This window comes from Saimiri boliviensis, chromosome 10 (assembly GCF_048565385.1).
Source record: "Saimiri boliviensis isolate mSaiBol1 chromosome 10, mSaiBol1.pri, whole genome shotgun sequence".
In the NCBI taxonomy this organism is placed as follows: Eukaryota; Metazoa; Chordata; class Mammalia; order Primates; family Cebidae; genus Saimiri; species Saimiri boliviensis.
The window spans coordinates 118,098,347-118,111,485 of NC_133458.1; the positions used below are offsets into that span (position 1 = coordinate 118,098,347).

The 13,139-nt window shown below is 42.1% G+C and overlaps 1 protein-coding gene across 1 annotated transcript in view; it reads right to left on the reverse strand.

Annotated features, from left to right (window-relative positions):
• EPDR1 (ependymin related 1) overlaps positions 1 to 12,844 on the reverse strand; it is a 30,925-nt gene extending 18,081 nt beyond the window's left edge. The window contains 2 exon segments of the mRNA XM_003930750.4: positions 12,245 to 12,766; positions 12,768 to 12,844. Coding sequence (XP_003930799.1) covers positions 12,245 to 12,766; positions 12,768 to 12,844 — 599 coding nt within the window.
• Positions 12,845 to 13,139: the final 295 nt, after the last annotated feature.

Here is a 13,139-nt window from a genome sequence, read left to right on the forward strand (position 1 = left end):
ACTGGTTGATCATGTTATTAGCATTTTTATTTTTTTTTAACAGAATAGAAAATGAGGCTCAGAGCATAACTTTGTAGTCAAGTATGGAGTCAACCAGACTCATGCTAAGTCTTAAACACCATGTTCCTTCTCACTCTCAATAGCAGGAAGGAATGATTCTTCCCATCCATGTAGCACTGCTTGGCCATCCAAGATGTATTAAATTACAGAAAAGGGAGTAGACAAATATTATATTGTGATTACAAAAGGACTTTGGCTTTTATGGAAAAAATTGAACAAACTTTGGATTTGTTTAATACTCGCTATAATAGATTAGTAATGCAGGCCGGCCTCTGACTCTCAGAAGGAAGAATTGAGCTGCGGCCACTTGCCATGCTGGCGTATACTAAGTTTGAGTTACACCCTACAATGATTATGAGACATAAAAAAGAAAAACACTATTTCAAAGTTGTGTTAGACACAAATTCATTGTGCACATTGTTGCCAATCACTTATAACAAAAGGAAAATTAAATTTACTTAAGAATGTAGCCCGAGGAAAAGCAAAATCAAAGAATAATTAAGTTTGCCATTTAAGAAGCTGTAAGGTGATGGGCTTCCATGACTTGGATTATAGTTCAAAAGATGAAAAAAGTGCTTGAGAAATTGAAGAGCTTTTTTTTTCCCCCCAAAATACATCTGGGTGAATATTGGCAATGCGTAGGCAAGGACTCTTTCATCTGATGAAAGATAATAAAAAATTTCTCATGAGACAGAAGTGCAGGCTGATTTTTGTTTCACCACTACGAAAAGAAACAGAATAATTAGTACTGAGATATCCAGGTTGCCATGGTGCTCAGTGGCTTCTAGAACAACATAGCAGGGGGTACTCTAAGGAGGATGGAAAGGACAGTGCAGAGTCAGCATGATGCCATTCAGCAGAAATAGATCAATTCCCACCATGGTGAAATATAAACTCATGCACACCCTTCCAGCTAATATTTAATGAAACTCTGAAATAGAAATCTTATTCTTATTTTCACTGGGATTTGGGATAGACTGTGTTTACAATTGAAAAAGAATAATGTGTGACCACAAGGATAGCTTTCTGATGAAAAACATCATTATCAAAATTAAAAAAGGCACGCGGGGTGCGGTGGCAACAGCCTGTAGTCCCAGACACTTGGGAGGCTGAGGTAAGCAGACCACTTGAGCCCAGGAGTTTGAGGCCAGCCTGGACAACATAGTGAGATGTCATCTCTAAATAAGTAAATAATTTTTTTTTTAGATTAAAAATTCAGTCATGGCAGTGTAAAGCAGATAGATTGACTGTGGCAGAAAACAAACAAACAAACAAAAAAACCCACAGGCAGTGACTTAGGAGGTATTAATGTAGTACTCAGAGGGGGGAAAATATATGAAGTAATAAAAAGCAAAGAAGACATTTGGAAGACAGATGCGAGAGAACCAGAATAGATAAGCAGAAAAAGATCCTGTAAGGACCCAAGAGAAAAGACAGTGCATTAAAACTCCAGAAATATTAGATGAAAGTTTCCCTAACACTACATCTTGCCTGAAATTGTTAATAAAATTCAAGGAAAAGAGAAACAACCTACAAAAATGTGGGCAGAAAACAAATTATTAAAACAAAATCAAAATTATCAGACTTCTCTTTGAGAGCTGTAAGTGCCATACACATATTTAAGCCAAAAGACTATTTTCACCCAAATTGTATACACCAAAAAATCATTATTTAAATGGAAATAAGTAGATGTTCTCAGACATTGAAAATTTCTTAAAGTATACCTTAGCATCCTCTCCAAAAACAAAACAAAACAAAACAAAACAAAAAAAAGAATAGTTGAATAAGTTCCCTAACTGATTGAAACATGAATCGAAATAAAGGATTCAGGTAAATAAGAAAATTGATATAAAACAAATTGCAGTGAACAATAAAAGGGGTAAAATGGCTTTTTTTTTTAAACAGAAGACCTTGTGACAAAGCTCCTTAGAAACTTGTACAAACACACACACTATAAAAATTCCTGTGTTTTAACAAGTACAGAAATTGACCTTTCTGAGGCTTGATTCAGCATGATGAAAGAGGGCTACAAAACACTGAAACACTTCAAATTCTTTTTAATATACTAAGAGGAACCTAAATAAATACTGGTCTTGTGCAAAAGGCACAGTGTTCTAATGTCCAAGAAGTGGGATTCCCAAGCTTCATTTCCTAACTTCTTAAGGAGAGTTGAGATCCCCAAAGAGTGAAATCTCTGGGATCCAAAGGTAAAGCCAGGCCATACCTGCAGCTGGGCTAGAATGAGAATCTCTGTTCAGAAGGACAGAGTATGTGACAAGGGACAGGTGGAGACTGTGAGATGAAGAACTCCCACACCCACAGGAAACACAATCCATAGCAAGACACAGCACCTGATGCGGCATTTCTAGTGGATATGAAGTCTGGGGCAGATTCTCTTCCTCCATCCTCACTCTCAAGAGTGCTGGCTGGTAGAATCTCCCACTGGTCCACAGCCCTGTTTCTTCTGAAATGGGAGCTTCCATCCTCTCATGCTTTCCCTGCATTCTCTGCCTCTGCCTCCCATTTCAAGTAGGGGCCCTCCACCAAGAGTTGCCCTGGAGAAGCAGATGCTGCTGTCCTTGACTTCAGCCAGCTCAGAGACTCTGGGGTGACATGGGCCTCTTCTGTCTTTATCAGCCTGGACATCCTGACCATCAGCATCTTGGTAGTAGCCTTACATTCTTGAAGATCTAAGAGATGTCTCAGTAAGGGCCCTGAAGAAAATATTTTAGAAGACTTGGGATGGATGTGGATGGCCTGGCTCGCCAGTCTCTCCTGCAAATATTTTCAAGCAAACTTGAAGGGCCTTGCGTCCACCATGCCTGCTCTCAGATGCCATGGCAATGAGCCTGGGGGTTCATGGTACCACAGATACTCCTCATAAGTTATATGTCACCTTTGCTGACAATGCTTTGTCACGCAGAGCAACTGCTGTGCCCTCGGCCCACACCACCGGCTTCCCATCTCCCAGCGTCTGCCCTGACATTTTTGGAGATGCTCTGGAGCAGTGTCTTCCCTGGGAGAGCTGCAGAGGTGACTCTGGTGCTTCTTCTGGGGTGAGCTTTTGGCTCTCATTATTGGCAGTGTTCACATTCTGGAACTCTACCAGAAGATCTAACCTTAAGCCACAGCAAAAGCAGCCTTCTGTGAGGGGGCAAGAGTCATCCAAGGCATCGTACCCTTTTCATCCCGGAGAAGTTGCCTTCTTTAGGGAAGCCATCGTCCCAAGAGTTTCTCCTTTCTTTGGGGGAGCCTGAGAATAACTTAGGCACCCTGCTAAGGGTCTGATTCCTCTTCAGATGGCCTCCCGACTCAGAGAGGCACTGCTTCTGAGAAATGGTGAGTGCCTCAGAAAGACACCTCCAATGCCCACATGGGGTGAAATTTCCCAAAGTTGAAATTGAGGCACTAGAGAGATACTGAAGACAGCATTTGATGAGAGCGCAATTGAGGAGTGGCTCATGGGTGAAAGGAGTTTGGGGCATCTGCTCTCTGGAGGTGGTGGTGTGCTTTCCTAGGGAAGGTCCACTTTAACCCTGCTGGAAAACGTTTCAAATCACAGCAGTGTAATTCGACATCAAAAATCATTCCTAACATAGAAGAGGTATAACATAACATATAAATGAATAATAAACCATGAAACCATTATATAAATCTATGATTTTATTGTCTGAGAAATTTAATTATAAGGAAAAAAGAAAAGAAAATAGATCTCTATTATTTAGACACCCTTGTACAATGAATAAATATTATCGGGTATTCTGTTTCTGTCATTCACTGATTCAAAAAAAATTAGGCCCTGCTCTTAGCTAGAAAATGGAGCTAGGGAATCACCTTCTCCCACAACAAAACACAGTCCCTTTGTACAGGACATGTGTTCAGTTAGGTCCCACAGAGTATGTTGAAAAGATGGTAAAGTGTTCTGAGGAGCTTAGAGATACAGCAACAACCACAAAAAATCCCTAACCTTATGGAGCCTTACCGTGTATGAGGGAAGGTAGGGGAGATGAAGGAACGAACTTTCATATGAAACACTCTGCCAGATGGTCCTAAGTGCCTTAGATATATTAATACAAGCAGTAAGGTTGCACTGAGAATGTTGAGGGGAGAAACAGTTTGATCTGGGAGTAGGCCACACAGCTTCTTAGGGAAAAGGATTTCTAGGCAGAGGGTCAGAGTGCTGAGGTCAGGGCTGCAAGGAGCAAGCTGGTGACAGAGATAAGGTAGGGAAGAGGCTGAGGAGCAGATTCCACAGGGTCTTCAGGCCCTGGTAAGGATGTTTCCTCTCCGAGGAAGGGCATTGACCTTGAGAGAGCTGGAGGGGCACTAGAGAGTCTTGAGCCAAAGAGTGATAAGACATATTTTTAAGAGAACCTCTGGGGTTACTCTGTGGAGACCAGACTAAAGGGGACAAGGTCAGAAGCAGAAAGACCTGTTAGGTTATGATAAACATCCAGCCAAGACATAACAAAGGTTTGAACCAGAATAACAGCAGAGGTATGGTCAGATTCAGTATGTATCAAAATTAGAGTATAGGTAGGAACACAAAGAGACGAGAGCCTGAGCCCTGGAACAATCCACTATTAGCAGTCTAGGGAAGAGCAGGAAGAGTCACAAAGCCTAAGAAGGAGAGAAAATAAGGAGGAAAAAGGAAAACCAGAGACAAGCGTGTTAAAGGCCAAGTGAAGAAAGTGCATCAAATCGGGGAATTCATCTACAGTAAGATGAGAACTGATCAAGGATTAGTTGATTAGTAATGTAGAGCTTCTTGCTTTTAAACAGAATATTTTCAATAGAGTGGTGATAAAAGTGATTGAAGGGTGTTCAAGAGAGCATAGGAGTACAAAACCTGTAGTTAGCATGAGATTTGCTTTAAATAGGAGAGTGAGTTTCAGTTGGCAAGATCAAGAGAAGATTTTTTTCCTTAAAGATGGGTAAAATAAAAGGAATTGTAAAGGGGGAAAATAGAAAATTTTTACTGGAATTGGTGAAATCTAAGACTACCATATTTATTCCAGGAAAAACAAACCACTAATTGGTGGAATATTTTCAGATCTTTGGGCACTTTGCCCCTGACCACCATCCTTAAGGTCAGAATCAGGAAGAAACAGCTCAAGGTTATTGGAGAAAGTAAAGATGTTTTCAAAGCAGTATGGTGACCACCTCTGGCTTCCATTTGTCAGTGAGTCTTCCGTTCCATCAGCCTCCTTACTCTCCTGGGCTTATCTTCTTTGGCATCTTTTTCTCCCCAGTGCCTGCTTCTCTCTCCCCATCTCAGCATTAATCGTCTGAAATCCAGGGTCTATAGACTTACTGAATTAAGTTCCTTAAATCAAACTTTGTGTGCTTCCAATAAAATCTGTTTCTTGAAGAAAAACTCAAATATTGCAAAACTCAAGGATTGCAAATCAGCATGGTTTATTCTTTGAGGATTAAGAGGCCACAAGCAGTCAAGACTTCTAGAGCTCACAAAAGAAAATGCTAGCTCCGGCCATCTGAGACCAAAAGGATGGAGAAAGGTTAAAGGAGAAGCCATTCTCCTATTACAAGGTCATGACTTCTCAAAATGAAAATCCAGTTCATGCAAACCAGGATTCATCATCAAACAAATTTATTGAGCACTTTGGATTAGTCTGCCTCCCCCAGCCACACAGAGACACACTCTGAGGATTTGTAATGATGACATGCTGAGAAACCCGAAGGAATACAAACATATGTCAAAAACATAATTTGACCTTCTCCTTTCTCTTGAACAACTTAGATTAAAGCCATTAGGTAGGACCAGGGGAATATGGGCTTCTACCTGGGCTGGCCTGAGGTGCAGGGCCCATGTGTAAAGGGGACAGCATAGTGACACATGACTGGTTAGCTACTGCAATTGAGTATTAGGAGGCAGTTTTCTCACTGTCTGAGAAGGGAATAGCAAAAATGAAAAGGGGAAAAAAAAACCAGAATGAACCATGCAGTGTTGGATTAGAATTGAAGGCATCAGTTTAAACACCTCTATGGATTAAAACTGGAGGTTCAGATACAAATACAGATGCAAATGTGTATCTACGTATGAGTGTAGGAAGGTGTATTCAAACTCAACACCTCTTGCTTTGTCCATTGAGAGGACCTGGGAGCAGTGCCACCTGACGGCACACTGAGCATGACTAGAGCACAGATCCTGACTTCCACATATTATTTTCCAGGGAAAGTAACCAGGGCTTCTTGAAAAAATGGTTTATTCTAGGACTGGGGCAGGAAAAGTATAGATGATCTTGGAATACCTTGCTGAGCCAGAATGCAAGGAAGTGCTCCAAGATGTCAAAAGAACATAGAAACCAATTTGAAGAGGCTTCCCACTGGTCAAATCTAGGACAATATGAACATCAAAGCAAACAATGAAAGCAAATAGAACAAAATGAGAAGGCTTGGATTCATACTGATACAAATAAATGTATAAATCAGAAGATTCATGAAGAATCGGATATGTACATGGCTTTTAAAATATTTCCCTACTACATCTTATTAATTACAAAGGAAAAATGTATCATTTCACAGTGAAGAAGCCTGGTAGACAACAGTCAATCAAGTGATCAAAGTGAACATCAGGATGCAATTAGGACAGAGTATTATCTCTGATATTCCTGCCAAAGGTAAGTAACTTGAATCTAATTATGGGGAAACATCAGACAAACCCAAATCAAGGAACATTCTACAAAATAACTGGCCTGCAATCTTTAAAAGTATTAAAGTACAAGGAAGACCTAGGAATTGTTCCAGACAGAAAGAGACCACAGAGACACCACACTTAAATGTAATGCTTGCATTTAAATCTTTTTTTTTTTTTTTTTTTTTTTTTTTTTTTTTTTTTTTTTTTGCTATGAAGAACATACAAGGAACAACTAGCAAAACAGGAATGACATCTGACTTTCAGATGGTCGAAATGAAGTGGTGTTAATCTCCTGATTTTTATGGTTGTATTGTGGTTATGCAGGAGAATGTCCTTACTGGGAGGAATTACACCGAAGTATCTGGAGATCATAGGTGTATCAGATTGGCAACTTTCTATCAAACAGTACAGGTCGGGGGAAACTCTTTGTACTATAATCGCAATTTTTCTGTAGGTGTGAGATTGTTTCAAAATCAAACAAAATTATGTATTTGAAAAATAATCCTCATCCTCTTTTCCAAACACATATGATTACTGGAGTTACCTTAGGTGATAACAGCCCTTGGAATTGATCATCCACAGTGGCTACTTGGACCAACACGTCTGTAAGCAACACTATTCCATTCTTAGTAGGAAGGGAGGCTCAGTTGAGTACAGAGCCTTCTGAGTTTGGGCCGGAGGCATTTCAAGGTAGCCTCTTCTTGGTCTCTACTCATAAGCACAGGCTTAGGTGAAAAAAAGAAGAAAGAAAAAAAAAAACTTTGAATTAATGTATCTATACGATGAGACAGGTTGAGAAAAATTTTAAAACCTGTGTCAAGTTCGTTGCATTATGGTACAAACAGTGAATCAGCCTGATTAAAAAAAAGTACAATTGGTACCTTCAGGATATCATTCAATCCTATCTGTACCTAGCATTCAAGAAAAGAAATCCCGAAAAGGATTCAATATCAACACTGCAGGTATCATTCAAATTAAATTAAAAGATGAAAAAAACAGAGGTTCTGCAATGTTGGGGAACTTATTGGGGTGAAGGCAGAATTAGAAGCCATGGTTGGTACTCTATCATGGTCTAACATGAATACCCCTGCTCTCTCCACTACAGGAGGCTGATTCTCTGTAAAAAAAAAAAAAAAAAAAAAAAAAAAAAAAAAAAAAAAAGAGCAGGTAAATGCTATGCTCTTCTCCAAGAAATAATATGCTCTGTGAAAACTGAGAGAGGTAGACATGAATTAATCAGAATTTGAATAAGAATCCACTTGCTGTTCCATCTGTGAAATATTTTTCATCTTTTACAAATAAAAATCCTTAATAGAACATGTAGGATTGGTAATAAACTAGTCTTCCAAGATACCATCCCTATGTATATTGTTTTACTGCCTCTCTGCTCACTCTGCATTAAGACCTTCATTCATTCCAACACCCAAGCTACCATTTTGTAAGCAAGAGCCGTAAGTTACTGGTGGGGCCTGAGAGGGTTCATTCTGCATCAGCGTTGCATCCCCCATAAAGTTCAACACGTTGCCTGAAATATGAAAATAATCTTCCTGTTTTCCTTCAGTCTTCCAGGTAAATACTTGTGAATTTAATCAAGGAGTCAGAAAAGACAGTTGGAATCAGAAAGCAAAATGGTATCAATTACTAATATTTCCCATTCTCTGATCAGGCTTGTCTTATCTGAAGCTTGTAAAGTTGTTTAATCTTTTCCATCATCTCAGGGAAAAGAGAGCCTGGAAAGTCCTAATCATTCCACAGTAACTATCAATGGGATTTTCCATAACTATCTGGATACAAAATGAAAAGCTTAAGAAGTTGATCCAATTCTAAAACTTACTTCTCAACTTAATCATAAATATGAAGAGACAACTCATCCATATTTTCTTCAAATAACATCTGGTTGCTTGGCCAGACTGTTAATACCTGAAAGAGTTTCTGAGTTTGTTCCAATAAATCTACACTTAAAGAGCTTAAAAATGTGTTTATGCATTAAACATTCTTTTCCACATCTGACTTAGGGCCAGCGATGTGACTGTGAGAAAGAACTTTGCCAAGAACTCAGAACAAAAGGGAATAAAATTGTCTTTTAGAAGTTAAACTGTGAAACCAGCACCTATTGGAATAGGGCATAGGAATGAGAAATCACCACAAAGGGACAAAAAGTTGCTAAGCCAGCAAGATTTGGATGTGACTCCACTAAAGGTATAAAACACACATCTAAGGGCGATATTAATCATTCATGGAGTCATAGAAGAAGGGTTATTCACACAGACTTGAGCAGTACTCACCAAGGCTCCATTCCAAGTGGAAGGGGTCAGGAGCAGCACAGTTGGGGTAGCACAGAACCACCACCAAGTCATTTCTATTCTGAAAGTGAATGCATCACTTTGTCTTTGCCTGATTACCATTAAACCTTACCCTGGGCTGGCCTGTCTTATTCATGATGGAAAACTCCACATTGAGCATACATCCCAACCTAGGGCAGGCAATCATTAGACGTTTGCTCAATGAATTTGCTCCAACTCTTTGCTCACAACTTCCTGATGATAATTTGGCTCCCCCCATAGTTCTGACTACAGGGACAGTATGACCTAGTCTTGTGGATTTGAGAATTCTGGTCCTTATAACAGCGATAAAACTCATTGAAACAGACAGTTTAGCATTTGAGTTTCTTTACTCGTAGGTTGCTCCCAAAGAAAGGGACCTTGTGTGTACTGCTTGATCAAGTTTCTGAGCCTAAAGGGCTTGCAGCAGGTCTCTGGGCTATGATAACTTTACCAGGATGACGATGATAGTAGCAGTGATGGGGCCAACCTTGGCCATGAGTAGAGCATCCTGTGTGTACTATCAGACATTGTACTATATGCTTTATATACTTGAACTCATTTAATCCTCACAATAATCCAATAAATTAGGCATTATAAGCATTCCCATTTTGTAAGTGAGGATGTTGAGACTCAGAAAGCTTCCGTAACTTACCCAAAGACCCATATTCAATCTAGATTCAGATCCAGATTTATCTGACTCTAAAGCCTATTTTTTTAATTGTAAAAAAATACTACCTTTGGAGAGATGAACGGTTATCTTTCTCTTTGCCACACTCCTCTGCTTCAGCAGTGTGCTCTGGGCCATCCCAGTCCACCTTCAATATGACTATTGATCAATGCATCACTACTGTACAAGTCTTCACATAAAGTTACATAGGGTACCAATGTACCCTTGATTGGAAGTGCACAAAGTCAAGCCCTGTTGCAAGGAACAGCAACACCAATCTACCCTATGCCATCAGTACCATTAGCTTCAGGAGCCAAAAACAGGGGCCTCTTTGACTTTTTCATCTCCCTCACCATGCTTGCTACAACCCATCTAATCATTTACATGTTCCTCAATTGAATCTCTTCAAGACTTCCCTGATGCATTAACTTGCCCCCTGCTCACCATTCCCATTGCTACTACCCGTCTCTCACCTGGACCACTACGAAAATCTCCAACGTTCTGTTATGCTTCCACTCTTGCTCCACGTTACTCCATTTTGTGTCCACATCGTGGGAATGCAACCTTAAGGACACATTCAGGGATCTTTTCATAATCTAATCATGAATTCCACAGTTTAAAACTCCTTCAGTATGACCCCTCGCCATATCCTGTGCTTCAGCCCCCTTCGTGAGTGGTCTGTGGTTTTTGGGATTTACACAGCTCTATACACTCTAGGATGGCACACACACACCCAGCACAGATACACATACATCCCCCCAGACCAGCATTCTCTCCACATCTCCCTGGGCAGCCTGTACAGGTGTTTTAGAGCTCACTCTCATTTTAGCTCCTCCAAGAATCCTGGATTAGGTGCCCAACTGAGGTCTTCTCATCACACCCTCATCTCACCCCTCATACCACTGTACGGGATTTTTAAAATTATTATTTATGTGACTTCACCTTCAGACTCTGACCTACCAGAAAGCCAGGACCCACTTTATTTATACACAGTGACTAACATGAACAAATACTTGTTAAGCAAATGAATGAATGAATGTGAACCTGGTATACCATAGGCATCAGAATCCACCCAGCGTCCTCAAGTATCAGCTGTGTGATCTTAAGAAAGTTGCTTAATCTCCCTAGTCCTCAGAGTTACTGTCTGTACAATGGAGATCATAAAATCTATACTTTCAAGTTATTGTGAGCTTTAAACTAAATCACATAATATGTGTGAAAGCCTAGGTGTTATGCCTCATATATAATAAGTATTCAACTGTTGGTTGTTATTATTATTGCTGTGCCCTTCAAGACCCAACTGAAAACATTTACATTCTTGAAAGACTTTGCATCAATTGCCAGCCCACCATGATGACTGTGCTGCTCCATGCTACATTTCATAATGTATTACTTTGCACCCTTGAATATATTGTTTGAAAGGGTCTGCCTTTTCAATACTTTCTTCAGGTCACCTAATACTTTGACAAATGCTTTCGGATGAAATAATATTATCAAGTTCAGTTTTGTTCTATAAACTAATGGTGCCTTTTTGATATAGATCTTACAGTCCACTGGAGTCTTAAACCAGGGAAGTTCATTTTGCAACTCCTAATGATGCAAATACCATAAAGAGAGGCCAGTGAGAGGAACACGCTTAGGAGGAATGGCAGGGCTCTGGAAGGGAGACAGGTGGTGATCTCAAATTAGAAATCAGGTCTTAAAGGGACCACAAGCAAGATGAGGTTTCAAAAAAAGGGTGTCCTTTGTCACAACAGATATGAAAAGGTGAACAGTCAGACTAGTGCTTAAAAGAAACTTACAGCTTTGCCCCTGTAAGGAATATTCTGCAGTCATTAAAAATAGGAGACCAGCTAATAAAATGGCAAATAAGAACATGTAAGAGACGATGTTAAGTTTAAAAATATTTAGATAATATAAGGCTTTTGATCATAGTATGTAAAATTTGCTTTAAAATAAACAAAAAAATCTAAAGGGAGTAGACGAAAATTTTAATAGCTGTAACAGGTGGATAAGTTTGTGGGTGAAATTTTCTTTTATCAATTTCCCACACCGTTTTTAGTCTTGCCATATTCTTTTAAAATGTAAAAAATATTTCTCAGAAAATAGATATTCTGCGTGCCTTTCTCGCAGATGGCTCCAGAAAGAAATGAGATAGTGCAGAAGACACGCCCTAGCTGCAGGGGGCTCCATGAGCCCGGAGCCTGACTCAGCAGCGTGCGAAAAGGGGCGAACCTGGGCACGGGGCGCCCTGCAGCTCGATCCCACCCTGGATGGGTCCCTTCTTTCCCTGCCACCGCCTCGCTGGGCGTTACTGAGCCCCCGCCAGCAGGTCACCCTCGGTGGGCGCTGCGCCCCTCCCAGCCCCGGACTATGCTGTCCCCAAGCGACCCTCCTTGCGAAGGATCCCTCCGGGAGAAGGGAGGAGCCGCAAGGGGCCGGAAAGAGAGTTCCAGGACGCAGGCCCCCGCGACTTCGCCCTTCCTGGTCCTGCGCGGCCCCCCACCCCCGCCCTTGCGGGCCGGTGCTCGGTACCTCTTGCAGGGGATCAGCGCCTTCCGCTCGTCCAGCACTCGCACGCGCTGGTTGAGCCCGTCGTAGGAGAGCAGGGCGCGGCTGTTGCGCCCGCTGCTTTGCTGGTACACAACCTGGCGCCCCTCCCACTGCTGCGGCGCCTGGCAAGGGCGCGGGGCTCCCGGGGAGCCCACCGCCCCCAGGTCGCTCAGGGTCCAGGCCCAGAGGCCGCCCAGCAGCCAGGCGCCCAGCGCGCCCTGAACGGTGCGGAGGGGAGCGCGTCCTGCCATCGCGGTCGACCTTCCCCCAGAGAACGAGCCCGAGCCCAAGGGGGCGCTGAGGCGTCCGGGCGCAGAGTGGCTCCCGCCAGCTCCCTCCGCACTGTGCCGTGAGTGTGGTCTGGACCAAAGTGCTTCCGGCCACCGCAGTGGCCTCTGCCGCTGTTGAGATGAGGACGCGCGAGTCCCGGGAGCCGGGACCAGGGCCCTGGGAAGGCTCCAGTGACTCGCGCCGGAGCGATTTCTGCCCGGGCCACTGCCTGCTGCCGCTTCGGTTTTCACTGCTCACTGCTGCCAACAGGAAATGCAGTGGCAGTGGTGCCACTAGCATCCTAGGAGGCATCCTGTTTTAAGAGGGGGATGGGGGAGACTGTGCTGAGAAGTGTGTTTCTCCGCTAAGTTCAGTGTTCAACACACTGATGGGCAATTTCAAAGTCAAGCTGCTGCGGTTACTGTGCCCCCACACACATTGCCCCTGGACAACACCGCAAACTTCTTCCACTAAATTAAAAGTGGAAAAATGGGTCTTTTCCTGAAGAAATGATACTAGCTATTCATGATGACTGTTTCTCACACCCCATTCCCAGTGAAGAGTCTAGGAAACTAGTGGACAGCCCCTTGCAGTGGGCCTAGGACTC